The sequence below is a fragment of the Fonsecaea nubica genome (assembly GCF_001646965.1).
Source record: "Fonsecaea nubica strain CBS 269.64 chromosome Unknown Scaff21, whole genome shotgun sequence".
Taxonomy (NCBI): Eukaryota; Fungi; Ascomycota; class Eurotiomycetes; order Chaetothyriales; family Herpotrichiellaceae; genus Fonsecaea; species Fonsecaea nubica.
Window position 1 is genome coordinate 214,416 of NW_019173694.1, and position 17,222 is coordinate 231,637.

Sequence of the window (17,222 nt, forward strand, 5' to 3'; positions counted from 1 at the left end):
GGAGGGACGGCGATGGTCAAGGACGAACACTCTGCATCTGCATCGGTTTGCAAGGCGTGCTCGACTAGTAATGAATTCTGGCAGTACAGACTAGTCCAACCCAGTCCCTGTCTTTTAAACAGTGTGGAATGAGACGGATTGATGAGAGACCTGGCGACTGAGAGTGCAGAGGCGAGAAATGAGAGACGATGATACCGTGAAAGACAGTCCTTGCATGAAGTTAGCCAGGCAGCATTGGTCCAGGACGGGGGAAGGGGGACTGCGGCGGCAAGGGACTTATGGTCCTTGTGTGGTCTTGCTCCTTGCAGAGAAGGGAAAGAGAGTGTTGGATATGACAGATGTACACACCTGGTTTCTTTGATCGACTAGGAGTAGGTGGTAAGGTAACGTATGGTTCGACTTGTTGAGAGAGGTTTGGTTTGAGTGACAAGCAAGGGGAAGAGGTGGAGATGAAGTTTGAGGTGGTGGTGCGGTGGTTGCGGGAGGGGCCAAAAGGGGAGAGAGAGGGGGGGGGGTGCGCAGTTGGGGAGATGTGCCTCTCATTCACCTGCTTAGTGTCTTGCTCTCATTTCACAGAGCAAAGCGAAGCAAAGAGTAACTGAAAACCAAATCTGATTATTACTATTTCCACAGTTCTATTTGCTGCATCTGGTGCGGTGGTTCTCTAGAAATAACAAACACTAACAACGCGCTCTTCCAGAGCGCCACGCGAGAATCATGAGGCCCGGTGAGCCGCAACTCGCCTATCAATCCGTCTTCACCTCACCCGCAGGTTTCCTTTCTTGAGAAAGCCTCGGTTCCTCTGGCTCTATCTCCAGGTTACCAAGCTGTTCACCGGCATCTATTCCCTGCCTCAACCCCGTCACAGCCACGACCGGGGACCCTGCTCTAGGCGTATCTTCAATAATGCGGACGGGTCGCGCAGGTTCCTGAGCACTCTCCAGATCCATGGTGGTTGATCTCGTTGTGCCTCCCTGCCCGATCATAAACGATACGGGACTTGGGCGACGAGACCTGTCCCTATGACCATGTCCTTTCCTGTGTCGCAGTTGACTTGTTGATCTGCGATGAGGCGAGGGACCCATGTTGATGTCTGGTTCATCATCTTCCCGCTCACTGCTGAGAGCTTGAGACATGGTCCGTGGAAGATGATAGCCTAACTTGCCCAGTGGGATGGACAGGCCATGAACGACGATACTGCAAATCGCCAGAAACCAAATCACCACTCTCATGACTTCTTCGAGGCGGACCGCATCTTCGCGTACCCTCCCATCAACCGTGATCTGCCGTAGAAAATCAATGCTGACATAGAGATAGAATATGGCCGACACCCCAATGGGGCCAAAGAAGCCCACGAATGCAGCCTGTTGGAATTCCTCAATCTGGTGGATCTTTTTGTGCATGGCAAACACCACGGGGACGCGGCGGAAGAGCAAGATGAGAATTCCCAATGGGATCAGTCGATATATTGGAATGACATGGTTCGCTCGAAAGGACGCCCAGGGGCAGATGGCGCCAAACCAGAGGAAGACCGAAATGTTGAGTAACATGTCGATGGTGGGTTGGAGGGAATCGTCCTGAGTTTCGAGCCGGAACCTGGTAAGCGAATTAACAAAAGCACAACTGTAGGACTTCGTAAGAAACCCACCAGTCGTCCCAAGTAAACACATTCCCGGCAATAAAGCAAGCCAGGACGTCATCCGAGCCAACCATGCCACAGGTGCCTGTGATGAAGAGAGCAAGCGTGATGGCAAACACGAGAAAACTCTCACGGTCTATAAACTTCCTCTCCTCGGCAAAGTGCAAGAGTTCCTTTGCAAGCCAGCCCACCACTGCGCCATAAACGACGCTCAACAGAATCGTGTAACCCCACGTTTCCCCAAACCAGTATCCCATGGCTTTCGATGCCCCTCCGGGCTGGCCTGCGCCTCCCTGTTGGGTGTACTTGATCAGATACAGCGCCAGGAATAGGAAGGGGTATCCGAGCCCATCGTTGGCGCCCGACTCTGCAATGATGATCTTCTGCAATGGCTTGGGAATGTTCTTGTCCGCAAACTTGCCCTTGACGATTGAGTTGGACAGCACAGGGTCAGTCGGCGTGACACATGCTCCGATGGCAAGAGCATGCAGGAAGCTCAGATGCGGCACCATGGCCCATACAAGCAGGCTTGCACACACCCACATTCCACACATGCCGGGGCCGAGGAGCAAGGCCAGAGGTTTCCATTCTGTGTAGAGGTACCGGCTGGGCAGCTGGACGCCAGCAAGCACAAGCTGAACGCCCAACACGAGGCGGGTGAAATAGAGGGTAATATAGTCAAGGCTGTCTTCGGAGCCGGCGGCGTACTCGAGGGGCTTAATCAGGTCGGTGGCATTGGGAGAGAAGATGACCCCAGCCACAAGAGAAATCACTGCCATTCACATCAGCTTTCCGTGTGACCGGGTTGAGTAAGGAACCGCGACATACGTGCTTCAGAAAGATAGAACCGCTCCTTGAACAAGTAACTAACAAGGCCAAAGACAGTAATGAACCCTCCGAGGACCGCACAGACAATGTTGAAGTTGGTGAGGGACAAGGTCGGCATGGCTAGACGAAGGATGGCCTTCCTGGAAACGACGATCGACTCACAAGTGTGGTTTTTTCTTTGTGTTTCTCAATCCAGCTCCTCTCAAAATGGCCTGTCCCTTTCCGCAAAGGGGTTCAGCAGTACCGTATTGGCCTCGTTGGCGATATTGCAGTATTAATGAAGCGAGCCCCCACACCCGAAGCCAGCGGTCGCGCTCAAACAATATTATGTCTCCCGGCACGTTTGGGCGTCTGATATTAGTGGTGCCTGGGGCTTCTTTGCCTTGGACAGCTGTCGTGGAATTCGTAGTGATGTTTTACTGGACGCTTGATTGACAGACAAACACCTCGTCTCCCAGTGTTATTGGACCATCATGCTCATGGTGCGATGAAGGATACACGTGGTGTAGAGTGAGCGGCGTCCCATACGGGCGACGACAGTCACCATGTGAACCAGTTGCCTGGCAATGACTGAGGGCAGCGGCCGAGATGAGAGAGTGAGGCGCAAAGTGAGCCAGGTGAGCGATGTGAGGTTCCGAGACAAGGGAAACAAGAGAGACAAGCTTTCGCTGCGCGGGTCTTAATATAAGTACTTGGTACATACATGTGTATGAGGGACTGACTGCATGTCGCATCCTTTCTCCGGAAGTCAAAAAAAAAAAAAAAAAACCGAATGGTGGATCGGATCAACGGCACCATACACATAACACACACATGCACATACTGGATATGTAAGTATTACCTCTCAACCCCTCTTATCAGCATCCAAGTTTAACTAACTCCGAAGCCTTGCAAGACCGACTGCATTGGTGAGTGAGAGTCACACACAATCAGCAATACTCCATCCACAGCTGGCCAGATATTCGTCTAGGCAAACATTGGTTGTAACGCTAGCTCACTAAGGGGCACCAAACGGGTTGTAGACTCGTGGCACAGATGACAGGCGCCCCTCTCCGGTTTCATTCCCATTGGTGAAGGCCCTGGCCCTGCAGGATTGTCCCAGAAGCACCTCTGGTCCCGTCTTTCCGGGGACAGACGAGCGAGAAAACAGAGCGAGCATCGTCCACAACCAGACTAGTATGCCTTGTTCGGCTAACTCCATCAAAGAACCTTCTCCCTCTCTGCAACTCCTTGCTCTCGCTAGTCTGATCCACTGTCTATCTTGCCTGCCACAGATACACCTGGTTCTTTCTCCCGAACCACACTGATTCTACCAGACTTGCCCAATGTAGATATGATGACATGCTGTACACGAAAGAAGAAGAACAAGACTCCCAATTGAGGCCAGTGGCCTTGAAAGCACTCCCCCAACACCTGTGCTAAGACGCAGTAGATCCGCCGTACGCTAACCACTTTCCTTTCCCCCAATAACTTGATCACCAGTCCACCCAGGAATTGAAGCGACTCATATCTGGACGGTGGTGCCAATAACAATCTTGCCTGCCAAATATCAAAAGAAAAAAGTATTAGTCCAGTCGTAGCAATCGTCTGAGTGTGCGATGGTCCAGAAAGGCAGGAGAAGCCCGTGCGAGTCCACCGGTATCCCACCAAGGGTTGTATGATCTATATAGATATATGCCATGGTCAATGCGGGTAGGGGTATCATAGTTGGGCACGCAGAGGGAACGACAAAACATCAGGCTTGTGGGTCAATAGCTCGCCTCATCCGATAGTCTGGCTCATAGAGAAATTGATCCGTGGCAGGATCCCATCGATATGCTTTGAACTCCACGCCGTACGGTCGCTGCAGGTCTCGCGTCAGTAAAGCAAATACTTGTAGAAAACCTCTGGGTCTTACCGGTTCGAGCATATATGCCACACCCAACGGAACATCGAGGTCGCTAATGTCCTCTTGCTTGAGCCCCATGAAATAGGCTAGGAGGACTCGACAGATACTTCGATGGCCGATGATCAGGACGTGGTCCGTCATTCTTTCTATTTCGAGGATGACCTTTCCCAGCCGGTTGATGATGTCCAGATATCCCTCACCGCCGGGACCAGGGTACCGGTAATGGAGCTTGTCTCGTTTTCGGAGCTCATACTCGTGCGCAAACTTGTCTCGAATTTCGCTGTAGGTCATGCCCTCCATTGATCCGGCGTTGAGTTCGTCTAGCATTCGCATCTGCTTGATATCGAACTCCTCATCGTTGAAATACTGGCTCGTCTCGATACTGCGTTTCAGCATGCTCGTCCACACGCAGAAATTCCGCTGCTGCAGTGTTTGCGCCGTATATTCCGGATTTGGCGGTGTCGTGTCGCCTGGAAGCGGTGGGAAATGGGTATTTGCTTGTTTTTCGGCCTGATACTCTTCCCACGCCTTCCATTCTACCCCAACAAATTTCGCAAGGGCCTGAGCATATCTCACACCATTAGGACTCAACGAGCTGTCGCCGCCGATTTTGCCATTGACGTTGTCCATGGACTCTCCATGTCGGGTGATCCAAATTTGTCGCGGTGCCAAATTGAAGTTCATCAGGTACGTGACGGTTTGTATGGAGAGAAAACCCTTGACTTGATGCGTCACCATTTTCCGCCCCACGTCAATCATGGAGCAATACGCCATGTTGTGTTCTTCCTCGAACTCATCTAGCTTCTGGTATGACTTTTCATACTGTTGGACGCGTTGTTGGAAATCCAGGAACGCTGTGACTGGATCCTTGCCTTTGTAATCTGGACCTGACAATTTCAGTCTCATGTTTGCTTCCAGCAAGTTCTGATCTTGACATCGCGATTCGACAAAGAGGATGTTGATGTTCTCGTCGCGCTCCCGGATGTGTCTGACCAAAGACAGACGTCGCTCCCGGGTATGATTCGTGGCGTCCAGGATTCCGACCGATCCGCCGTCTTCAAGAACGTACTTCAAGAGCTCGTCCAAGGCTGCGTGTGCCACCTGTTCTCGTAACTGCTTGGCTCTGGTATTGTTTGGGTCAAAAAATTGTGCAGATTGATCCATAGGTTCGGGCCCAGACAGCTGAATAGGGTCTTTCTTATCATCCTCAAACTTGGTCGACCCGTTCATTTGTAACGGACTTATGGGAGACGAGGTTACTTCGCCATTAATGAGAATCTTAGTCTCAACGGCAGGCGGTGGGAGTAGTTCACCATGATCAACGATAGACTGAGGTCCCTTAGTTGTAGAGCTCATTCGACGTACTGATTCCCTCAGCGCGGCAGTCGTTCGATCGGGGATGGGTTGACCAACACCAGCTGCCACTCTTCGACGATCTCCAACATTGAATATCCTGGTTGGGTGCTGTAGCCAGTTCAAGTATCGAGCAATCTTCTTGACGATGTAGCTCTTTCCCCGGGCGGGTAGACCGACCATGATGATAATGAGCTTGGCTGCAACATCTCTTTCTGATATTTGACCATTCGGAGAGACTTTGGATCTAGTCAACCCAGGGATATCGAGGGTGGTGGCACGGATTTTAGGAGTCGCGGACCCTGACACGTTTGAACTGGTTCGAGCATGTCTGGTCAAGTCAGCGCCTCTGGCTGTCGCATTTTGCTTAAGAATTCTCGGTGCGCTTACATCTGCGGACTTGTGGGCGCACTGGGAGCAGGAGTGTCCGTCAAGGCTCTGCCCCAGGTACTTGTCGATGGTTTATGCGTGGACAAATTGGATGCAGACCGGCCAAAGGCGGTTTTTGGAGGAGGCATCAGACTGGAGTGGTATGCGACATGATTTAAGGATTCGCCCTCATGAGAAGAGGCAGATGCATTCGTCATGATTGCGACTCGAGCCAAATCGGAAAACTGTTCGCTGGGGCGACGGTTGAAGATGGCCGCTGGGACAGGGTCGGGGGAATTGGGATTCGGGGTAGGCGAGGCCTGCCTCGACCCTTCTAACAGAGGCATTCAGTATCGATGCCTGCAAGTGACAAAACTAGAATGCTGTAGGATGAAAGAGGTACAGGACAGTAGGAAGAGGTAACGAAAGGAAGTATCAAGCAGGAAGTGATGAAGAATCTGACATGTTGTGACAGGTCCTCGAACTGGACAGTTTTTTGACTCAACACGCAAAGGCAAAGGCAGACGCAGACGTACACGGGAGCGGGAAGCGGACCTGCATGCTGGGTGCAACCATACCTTTCTCTGGTTGGAGGAGCAGAAGGAGCTCCTCTTTATTATTATGACAAGGGACTCCGTATTCTTCACGGAGCCTCTGATTGATTCACCTGTCTGGGTGTAACAGCCAGCGGAAAGTGACGTCTTCGTCCCTGGAAGATTTGAGTGAGGGGAGAGATAACGTTGCAGCAGTCAAAGTTACAAGGGCGTCTTCCGACGGGACAAGTCCGTAGGCGGCGATAACCAAGACGGAGGCAGCGACGGTAGTGACTGAGACAGATAATTTCGAAATCAGCACAAATTTCCAGAGGCTGAGACGCGCAGGAATATACATACATTTCCCAGGAGGACCTGCAACCTGTACTTGTACTCGTCGAACATGGAATGCCAATAATATGTATGACGGATCGTGTCAAGGTCCTAGAGGCTTCTTCTACCATCAGCTGCCAACCCTGCCAATCCTTGCTACGGACCACCACTACGACGGTCTGGACGGGTACGATTACTTGGTACTCCTCCCCCAGCCCTAAATGAACCAGTTCCTGCGCCTTGATTTCGGATTCTGGGGCCGGCTAGCTCCTCCATCGCTCCATCGATGATAGCCCCGAAGAATGGTTGAATCAGACAGGTGAGCCTTGCTCCTCGCCAAAAGACTTAGCTGACTTTGGTTCGCTAGCTAGCCCCAATCTAAGCATTCAGGGCGACCACAGGGCCGAGTCCGCTGAGGTCAAGCGCCTAGAACCACTCCTGAAATACGGAGGACCTGTACGAAAAGTTGGAGTAGCCCTGCAACCCCGATCCGTACCCGGCGAGTTGCAGTTCGGGGCCCGAAAAACGGAGGCTGAAGACGACAAGTAGATGGAGAATATAATAATAATAATAATAATAGTGGCAGCAGGAACTCCAGGGACTGACTTTCAGGAAGACGTATAATATTATCGTAATACCCAGGCATCAAGAGACGACCGACCACCAACACCATGCTATCGCAAAAGGAGGACAAAGGTCAACACTAACTAAGATGCTGGTGGAGAGGAATCCCGTTGCTCTCTCGCCTCCTTTTCTTTCTGTAGGCGACCCAGGGTGGCTCGTAGCACAATGTCCCGTCGACTCAGGCCACTCGCGCTCTCAACATCACCTTCCTTCGAGCCTCCCAGGACATAGCTCCCGCCTGTCCAGCCCCCATGGTCTGCATGCTCGGCGTCCTCGTACGTGTCATTGGGATCGTAGAACTCCTCATTCGAGAGGCGATGCCCGCCGTGCAATGTGTCGTTGCGCTCTACCTCGCGCTCGATCTCTTTCGTGAGGTCCCAGAAGTTCCGGTCGTGCTCGCCCCAGACGTTGTGCGACAGTTCGTGGCAGAGGGTTTTGCGAATCACTTTGTAATCTCTGTATCCATCATATGCGTCTGTCCGCAGCCTCAGCTCAATCACCTCACCCCGATTGCGATTCAAGCCCAGTGTCTTTGACTCGTGGGTCGTGTGCTCTGCGGGATTCATTTCTGTGAGGAGCCCGACCGTGAACTTGTGCTTCCGCATGGATGCTTTGATCCCCGGGTCGTTTGCCAGCCGCTCTAGAAAACGTCTGCTCTTTTCTGGGTTTGGTAGGTATGGTAGAGGCTCGATGGCGTGGAAGGTGTAGGTTGTCTCTTCCTGGATCTTTTTCCAATCTCGGACCTTGTTTGCCTTGACCGGTTTGAATCCGCTTGGGCGTGACACCCTTCGGGTAGCCGCGCCCATGTCCTCCATCTTTTTAACCTCAGAATTGGGCGTGCCAACTAGCTTTATTCGTGTCGCCGGCGTGAGGAACTCGTCCAATTTGCGATCGGAGAACGGATGCTTGACAAAACCTGGTTTGGGAAGGAAAAAGAGAGACACTCGCTCGACATCTGCGCCAATTTTTTGGGCGCATCTTGTTGCCAGATCACGAATGGTTTCATCTGGAATATCCTCCAGCTCGAGGGTCTCGTCTCGATATTGGACCTTCATCTTGTCTCGTTGATGGGTATGATCGATAAGCCAATCGAGGGTGATTTAATGACGATAACGAATAGATGAGGAATAAGGAGGAAGCCAGCTTCCTCCAGCAGAATATTTAGGTAGTTCATTCGCTGAAGATGCTTCTCGAACTGATACCTCGATAATTAATCAGCGGGGAAACCAGGCAGCGCAGGCGACTCACTGAATGACGCCACCGTGCCACAAGGTGCCCTTGGGAACCATGGCCATCCATGCTGACTCGGACCGAGCCGGTGTTCGTGGGGTCTCGTTAAATGACTCTCTGAGTTGCGGCCTGGAGATCATCCAGGTTGCAAGCTGCACCGTTGTTGAGAAGCGAGTGGTCTGGATGCCACTTGTACCAAGGTGCTCGGTGCATGTGGGACTCTACTTGGTAATGATCTGCCAACGGCTGAATTTCGAGCATCGAGAAAGCCTCAGTCACTGTCAATTTGGATCCCACTCAGAAACCTCAACCTTCCGATCCTTACAGGTAGAATAATTCTTGCCAGACGTATTCATCTTGCGCTATGTTTGCATCTATTGTGTTTCTGAATATTCTGTGCATTTTCCTACGAGACCTTGTTGCTTTCATTCGTAATTAGTTTCGTGCAATTGTCTATATGCTATCATGATCTAGTGTCCGTTGACTGCCGCAACAGGCGTGCTTCCTGTACCTTGCAGATGCGAGGTCGGATCGGCCTGTACGGCTCCATTCCCATTCGCGTGACAGCATTCTCCGTTTGTCTCTCTTCCAACCTCGACGCTGGCGATGTTCTTGTTGCCAGGCACGTCGAGGGCAGGGTTCCTCTCGAAAAAGTCCGCCGGACGCAAATGGACCTGGTGAATCTCCACAGGCATGACAGGCCAATCTTCTACGCGCGGGTTGTGGGTAAGACCAAACACGTTCCAGACGACAACGTCGTCGTTTTCCACGTCGTCGTTGCGCGCAGCCATGTCCGCCACTCCACCTACCTCGAGCTGTGATTGATTCGTGAATTCTCCTGCTGCGAAAAGTTCATTGTCCCGGTATTTGGTGACCCATACGTGGTGGTGGGCGTACGCTGCTCGCTTGGCGACAACCGACTCGGGGTCTGCGAGGATCAATTGGGACGGCGTGGGAATAAACTTGTATGAGACAGGTCGTTTCGAGACAGGATTGACCTTGTTAGGATTGGTCATTTTGATGGTCAGGTTTGTGAAAGGAGAGGCGTGAATCGATGTCGACTTGGTGACAGGCTTACGGACGATTTCGTAGCCATTGCCGTGCGGATTCGTCTTCGGGTTCATGGGAATCGGTAGGGATTCTTCGGTGAGAATGGTGTTGGAATGGCCATCGATGGCCGGATCGATCCGGACGGCAAAAATATGCTGGTGATTTTGGGCGAGGGCGCCAGGTGATACGACGTTGCCATAAGGGCTCACCTTGTCAGGGTCAATGTTGACCACCGAGACAATTCCGGTGGCTCGGGTCTCTATCGTGATGCTGCAACCGAATATAAGCATTCAATCACATCCATGGCTGATGTCCACTTACCCTCCGGCCTGATCAAACTTGTAGGCAAAGATGTATTCGTAGTTTGCCAGTGTAATGATGAACTGAACGACCAGTTCTCGCAGTCTCGTCACCACTGCTCGATTGGTTCTGAAGTTGGTGTGTTTCCAACCAATTCCATTATCTTGCTCGTGGATACACACGACGTTTTTCGACACCGAGGGCTTGCCTTCCGAGTCCACGAGCATTGCGTCAATATACTTGATGGCACCCAGACAGTCACAGCCAAGCGCAAGATTGTTTGCAGCTCTACCTGCGCCAGCGTCTCCAAAATCGAAAGCCTGCTTCCGCTGAAACGGCGGTCGAGGATCACCGTAGGGAACAGTCATCTCGGACAAGCTCAAGCGATAGAGCACGCTTCGACCGTCGTAGTGGATGTCATGAAGGACGGCACACTCACGAGGAGTGAATCTGCATTAATTCAATCAGTGCTGAACTTCGAGGTGAACGCAGGGAACTGCCTACCCAACTCGAAACCTCCATTTTTGCCACTCGATCAAAGAGTCATCGCTCACAGTGAATGATGGCCCATCGGGCTGGACCACGTTCAAGGGTTTCACGTCTTTGCGAAGCGGGGTATCCAGCAGTTCGGGAACGTATTCAGCCGGTTTACAATGTTCCAGGACATTTTGGCCGGTTGTGCCATAGTTGAGGCCATCCTCGGTACCGCCGGTGGCAAGACGTTCAATCCGAACAATTTCCTTCTTGTAGGTATCCATCACTGGAATGATGGGCAGAGGGAACCCATAATGATTGCTATCGGGGTTGCCATTTCGTAGTTTGGCGAAGCATAGACCTTGAGTATACCTGGGCCATAGGTCAGAGACTGGACAGTGAGTAGAGGATAGACACTTGCCTTGGGGCGACCTCGCCGACGTCTGGGCCGCCATAAGGCCATGGATCGATAGCGACCTCGAACTTCTCGTCGAGGTTGAGCTCTTTGATAGCCCTTTTAAACATCTCTGATTCCACGCACACCTCGTTGAACTCCCTAAACTCATCCACTGTCAGGGATTGTTGCGAAGTTGGAGGCACCCGTCTGTGCTCGACTTCCTTGCCCGAGGCGACATCGATCACTGATTCCATGTACTCATGGCTCCGGTCCTCGAAGACCACGTCGTACTGAACACGAGCCTGGCGAGGAGGTCGGGGGGTCTCGGAGGTAAGAGTTCCTGCATGCTCGGCGGCGAGGAACTTGACCAGCTCGGCCTTGGCGGGCTCAACAGTGAAGATGTTGCGGAAGAGAATGGCAGCTTTGCGGGCGTCGAGGACGGCCTGTCGAGCAACATTGACTTCATCGGCGCTCAACTGGTCCAAGGGATGCTTGAAGGTCATTTTGGGGACCGTATGGCCGTTTGTGGCGGGCACCTTCTACTGTCAAGACCTGAGCTGACTCCAATGATTAAGAAGACAAGACAGGAAACTGGGAAAAGACAAGAAGGACTTTAAGAACATCCCTCGACAATTAGAGGGGGTGGGGAAGGGCATCAATAAAAGCAAGCAGGATGATGCTGATATTCGGACTTGTCCTTCAAGGAACAACCGGGTCGATCTTAGGATCGTCTGAATTACTTGCCATTCATCATTTTCTCCGCCACAGGTGGGCGGGTGGCCATGTATCCGGGACGATAAGGATGCCCACGAAGTAAGCCAAGAGCGAAGGTTTGTACGATACGAAAGTCGCAGATGAAGCCTACTTGTTGTGCAATTGTCGTGCTGTTGGAAGCAACAAAAGCGGGATGAGTTCAAGCTCAAACTTGAAGAAAGGCCGGAGCCAATCAAAACGCGCGTCGGCTGTACATACCGGATTAGGAGTAATTAGTGGATTCATTGACATTTGCCTTTTCCTGCTTCTACAGACACCGAGTATCGAACGACCCCGATCTTGACGCCATCGCCTCTGTATCTTTCGCCTTTGGAGTGGCCTCTCCGCCATCTCATCAGACTACTGATGTGCCTCGCCCCATTCCCTAGCCAGACGAAACATAGGCAGTGCTTAATCTCTGATGTGCGGGGCTCTAGACAATGTTCTTTCAACCCAAGTGCATATTTGCGGACCAGATATCTATCCAACCAGGTCAAATACCGCTGCGCAGCCTACTCCAGACCATCAAGGAAACTCTTCGTCGTCTTCTGTGGCCCAGAACGCCTCGTCCAGCAAGTCCTGGTGTTCCTCATCTACGGTTGCAAGTGCCTTTTCGGGCCTTTCGGTGTCTGGGATCGAAACAATACCCTGGGTTGTAATTTCATATCGAATCGGAGAACGGGTTGGGCCCGCCCATGGAGCGAAGACCACTGAGAAGTTCCTGGTTTTCTTCTTGTCTTTCCAGATATTGCCTCCTGCGTATTCCTGCCGTTCACTCTCCATCTTAAGGACAATGCGAGCAGATATTTGATTGGCCCACGCCAGACCGAGCGCCGGAGTTTTCAATTGTTCATGTTTGGTCTTCCCTGTCTCGTCTCCCCATCCAGTGAAGAAGCGCTGTTGATGATCAAGGCTCTGTATCTCTCTCTGCCACTCCACCACCGCTTGTGTATGTGATGATGGAACGGTAGGAGAAGACGTGGTAAGCGGAGATGATGGCTGAAGGAGATTTTTGGAATCTTCAAAGCGATCCGAGACTTGATTTGTGACCACGACCGCTATGTTATTCTCGATAGCGATCTTCCTCAGGAGGTTTCCCAGTTTGGCCAGCTCAAAGGCTCGATTGGCGAGTTGCGCCGCCGTCCGAGTATCGTGCTCGGCTCGGAAGTTTGCCGCCACTGAATCTAGGACGATCAGTCCAATGTTAAATCGCTGGACTGCGATGGGGAGTTGATACCGGATGATATGCTCCTGCGCTTCGAGATCGTTCGTTGCAATGGTATGCACACGATCAAGTGAAGGCCCTTGGTCAGGGTCTAAGCTGTTGTACTCAGGATGATTAAGAAGTATTTGACTGAGCCGCTTGGTATGGAGAGGCCCTTCGGTCGAAATGTAGATTGACCCTTTCCCAATACCCTTTGGCGGAGGTAGTTGAACAGAGAGCAAAAGGCCCAGGACGAACTGAGTCTTTCCGACAGCACTCTCTCCAACCACCTCTACAATATAGCCGGGGTACAAGCCTCCATTCAATGCCTGATCTATAATCGGATCCAAGGTCCTTACTTTGAATGGTGTGTCGTCTTTTGTCTCTTTGAACTGTGGTCCATCGTCTGCTCTGTCCTCGGCATACGCAGCTTTATTCTTGTGCTTCTTTCTTAATCCTTGCAGCGTGTCGCGTTGCAGAGCCTCTATTACATCGTGCACCAACCTCTGGACATCGGCTGCAGGAAGAGGGCATTTTCTAGCAATCTCTTTGGGATCGAGGGTGATCAAGTCGGCGACAGTAATGTCGTTTTTCTCGAGGGAATGTAGAAGGTGTGAGTACGGTTTGAGGTCAAAATCAGGGAGGACTTCGAGGAGATCGGACATTGCAGTCTACGTAGGTTCATAGAAGCGTGCAGCACCCGGGATGGCTGCCATGGTCTTGAGTCGAATCGCGTAGGCAAATATGGTGTTGTGTGCATAGAGCCTGAGCAGGGACGATGTGTACCGACGAGGTGCAGGCAGGAATGGAGACGAACTGGTGATCTGTTGCCTCACATCCTGCGTTGAGCATGGATATCATCACCTTGCAGATACTGTCAAACACTGGCTGGTGCTGGAGAACTTGACTGCCAAACTGCGCGTCACAGCCAAAAAATAATTCCGCGAATGGGCGCTATTCCGTTCCCCTTTCGGGAAGGTCACGATTTTGCAGCGCAGGCTGTCAGGCTGTTTTCCGGGAGGTGACATTGACAAGATGCCACGCATGCTTGTAACAAAATGATCCGTGCAGCTTTAATGAGCTGATAAAGTGACGGGGCTATTTCTTTCGACAGCGGCCGTAATGAGTTTTCTCTCCTGTCACAAACAACCATGACTTCTGGCCAAGTTGCACAGTATGGGACATTTAAGAGTCCCATCGAGCCTGAGAGCTTTGCGGCCCCAGGTTCGGTGGTATTGAATCGGCTATGCGTCAACGTAGGTCCAAGGATCGTCGCCGTAGGGATGATACTAAGTTATCTACAGCGCGACAATGGCAAAATATACCTGCTTGAGATACGTCCAGATGAGGGAGGAAGAGGCGTCATCGTCGAGCACTACAATGGACAGAGCAGAGATGTTCTTCCCAAACAGTACAACTGCCTGTCCCAGGTCCATGAGTACGGTGGGGCCTCCTTTGCCTTCAATGAGTCTACGGGACACATTATCTTCACGGATTGGGAGACCAAGGGTGTTTTTGGCCTTGACCCTGAAGCAGGCGAAACAATCCCAATCGTGACGGCGGATCCCAAAGTATACTACGCCGACTTCGCTATCCATCCTCACCATTCTCAATATACCGTGGCGATCAAAGAGGACCACAATACGTCCAAGATTTCAGACATCCAAACCTCTCTTGTGGTGATCGACTCGTCCACAAATCAAGTCCGGCCTCTAGCTACTGGTTCCGACTTCTACACCTTTCCAAGCTTCAGTCCTGATGGAACAAAGATTTGTTGGATACAGTGGAATCATCCTAATATGCCATGGGATAATACAGAGCTATGGCTTGCTGACTGGGACCACGGCACGGCAAAGAACCCCAGATGCATTGCTGGCCAGCAGACCAAGGCCAGCATTACCCAACCACGATGGAGTGATGATGGAGTTCTTTACTTTGTCTCGGACCAGACTGATTTCTGGCAAATATATTCTTTTGCCAATGGTGATATACAACAACTCGTACTGTCAGGGCTGGAGGATGCCGAATTTGGATTTCCAGATTGGTTTTTGGGAGGCTGTGAGTGTCCTTCCCTTTGTTTTTCTGGGTTTAGTATCTCATAGCAGATTCATCGCTGTATCCACATACTGGGCTATGGACTAACAGAAATTTATAGCTTCCTACTGTCTCCTAGATCCGTCCAATATGGTGGCCGTTTTCAATTATCAAGGCCGCTGCACAACCATTCTCGTAGACACTCGAACACTCGAATGGCGTGATCTCAGCTGTCCTATTGTCGAGATACCGAATGACGCCGTCAAGCCAGTATCTGACACATCGTTCGCCATCATCGGCGCCACTGCCTCCCTCCCCATGCTGGCTACGGTGATTGATATCAATGAACAAGGGCTTGGGACAATCTTGAAACAGTCCACCCAGACGCCTCTTCCGGAAGAGTATGTCTCCTCTCCGCAGCCTATTACATTTCCGCGAGTCCACGGTCCTGGTGGTGGTGACGCTTATGGGTTATTTTATCCGCCCAAAAATCCACAATTCGAGGCGCCGGCTGGCACACTTCCGCCCCTTATTGTCGCTCTTCACGGTACGTTTGTATCTAACTCGAGTGGATTCTCCGCTCTAGAGTTATTATTTCGTCGCTGTGTCACAATAACGCTGAGCTAATGGGTGTTCATTAGGGGGGCCAACATACCAAGCAGGCCCAGGTTTCTCCCTTCGCGACCAAGCACTCACGACTAGGGGTTACGCTCTCGTACAGCTTAACTAGTAAGTTAGGCTACTTTTGTCAGATGAATTGGGAGTTGGAATTCTGATCACCCCGATGTTGTCTTCGTGTGCACTAATTCTATACTCACAGTGTAGGAAGCACTGGCTATGGCCGGCCGTACCGCCGCCTACTTGCTGCACTATGGGGAGTCAGCGACATCGCCGATGCTGTTTCGGCAGTTGACTATCTGGCTCAACAAGGGCTTATCGACAAATCACGAGTGGGTATCACCGGCCACTCTGCAGGTGGCTATGCAACGATGCAAGCTCTGGCTAAATACCCCTCGGTGTGGGCTTGCGGTGTCGCTGAGAGCGGCATATCGGATATGAGGCTCCTTGTCGAGGAGACTCATAAATTCGAATCTCAATATCTCTCGCCGTTATGCTATCCTTCTGATGCTACACCAGCAGAGCAAGAAGCCATTCTGAAAGACAGGAGCCCTCTGACTCATGCGTCAGATATTAAAAGCCCGCTGCTGATAATCAGTGGAGCGGACGATGCCATTGTGCCGCCAAATCAAGCATACAACCTGGCAAAGATCATCAAGGAGGCAGGCACAGCGGTAGACATCAAGGTCTATGACGGCGAAGGGCATATATTCATCAAGGGAAGCACATTAAGTGATATCGAGCGGAGGCGGTATGAGTGGTTCGAGAAATACCTGGCAAGGGCAACTCGGTAGTGCGAGTGTCGAGACTCCAGTGTGTTGAGAGGATGGCATCTAGATGTGTGTCGACAGGGTTTGTTGTGTTGGTATCTATCACTCTCCTACTTTTGTTGTAGACTCCGGATTTACTGGGTTACACTTGGATAGAGAGATAACAATTCTCGGACGTCTCTAGTTGTACTCGGCAGTTGGCAGAGTCGGCCAGGAACAGGAGTGACGAGGCTACGAGGCTGGCCAATCGGAGGATTCACAGCTTAGCTTCCCTAGCACTGCCTAGCCAGCGAGCCAGGTCCTACTTTGAGCATCTGCGAAATACTCAACCTCTCCGTTCCTCAGGATCTTGTACGGGTTGCTTTCTTTTTGAACTTAGGATCTTTGACGCCTTCGTCTCGTAAACCATGGCATCGGTCGCTCAACCGTGGCTATTCTCAAAGTATGTGCCCATCCACTCTCGTCTCTCCTGACTGCTTCACACACACAGAGACGCGACACGGACGCTGATTTCTCACTCTACTCCAGATTCGTCGATCCCATCTTCGCGCTTTGTGTCGGCCTTTCGGCAGCTGCTCTTCGCATCCAGCGCGAGCAGCGCGAGAAGTACCCCGAACAGGACTCGAGTTTCCCGGCTCTGTGGCAGAAGGGCGTCAAGATGAACAAAGTTTACTGGGGAAGTGATTCTGCGGCCTGAGTGGTGGACACAATCTGCATATTTCCAGCAAGTCGAAAACAGTCACACGGCAAGAGAGGGATGAAAGTGGATGGCGATGGTCATTTGCAGAGATTAATTGCTGGATTGCTGCGAATCGAGCCGGTGAA

At 51.6% G+C, this 17,222-nt stretch overlaps 6 protein-coding genes across 6 annotated transcripts; 1 reads left to right on the plus strand and 5 right to left on the minus strand.

Moving 5' to 3' along the window:
• Positions 1-746: 746 nt before the first annotated feature.
• On the minus strand, positions 747-2,585 carry AYO20_04174 (hypothetical protein; the record flags this gene model as incomplete). The annotated part of the gene is made up of 3 exons (XM_022642473.1): positions 747-1,596; positions 1,649-2,411; positions 2,468-2,585. The coding sequence occupies 3 exons, from the start codon at positions 2,583-2,585 to the stop codon at positions 747-749; spliced, it is 1,731 nt and encodes a 576-aa protein (XP_022501570.1).
• A 1,617-nt stretch (positions 2,586-4,202) lies between these two features.
• AYO20_04175 (hypothetical protein) lies at positions 4,203-6,424 on the minus strand (the record flags this gene model as incomplete). The annotated part of the gene is made up of 2 exons (XM_022642474.1): positions 4,203-6,039; positions 6,099-6,424. The coding sequence occupies 2 exons, from the start codon at positions 6,422-6,424 to the stop codon at positions 4,203-4,205; spliced, it is 2,163 nt and encodes a 720-aa protein (XP_022501571.1).
• Positions 6,425-7,650: 1,226 nt separating this feature from the next.
• On the minus strand, positions 7,651-8,622 carry AYO20_04176 (hypothetical protein; the record flags this gene model as incomplete). Its single annotated transcript, XM_022642475.1, has 1 exon — positions 7,651-8,622. One exon carries the CDS (start codon positions 8,620-8,622, stop codon positions 7,651-7,653), a length of 972 nt encoding a protein of 323 aa, XP_022501572.1.
• Positions 8,623-9,267: 645 nt separating this feature from the next.
• AYO20_04177 (hypothetical protein) lies at positions 9,268-11,521 on the minus strand (the record flags this gene model as incomplete). Its single annotated transcript, XM_022642476.1, has 4 exons — positions 9,268-10,117; positions 10,169-10,597; positions 10,652-10,993; positions 11,037-11,521. The coding sequence occupies 4 exons, from the start codon at positions 11,519-11,521 to the stop codon at positions 9,268-9,270; spliced, it is 2,106 nt and encodes a 701-aa protein (XP_022501573.1).
• Positions 11,522-12,296: 775 nt separating this feature from the next.
• Positions 12,297-13,640, minus strand: AYO20_04178 (hypothetical protein; the record flags this gene model as incomplete). The annotated part of the gene is made up of 1 exon (XM_022642477.1): positions 12,297-13,640. The coding sequence occupies one exon, from the start codon at positions 13,638-13,640 to the stop codon at positions 12,297-12,299; it is 1,344 nt and encodes a 447-aa protein (XP_022501574.1).
• A 486-nt stretch (positions 13,641-14,126) lies between these two features.
• On the plus strand, positions 14,127-16,421 carry AYO20_04179 (hypothetical protein; the record flags this gene model as incomplete). The annotated part of the gene is made up of 5 exons (XM_022642478.1): positions 14,127-14,231; positions 14,280-15,033; positions 15,131-15,556; positions 15,651-15,738; positions 15,830-16,421. The coding sequence occupies 5 exons, from the start codon at positions 14,127-14,129 to the stop codon at positions 16,419-16,421; spliced, it is 1,965 nt and encodes a 654-aa protein (XP_022501575.1).
• Positions 16,422-17,222: the final 801 nt, after the last annotated feature.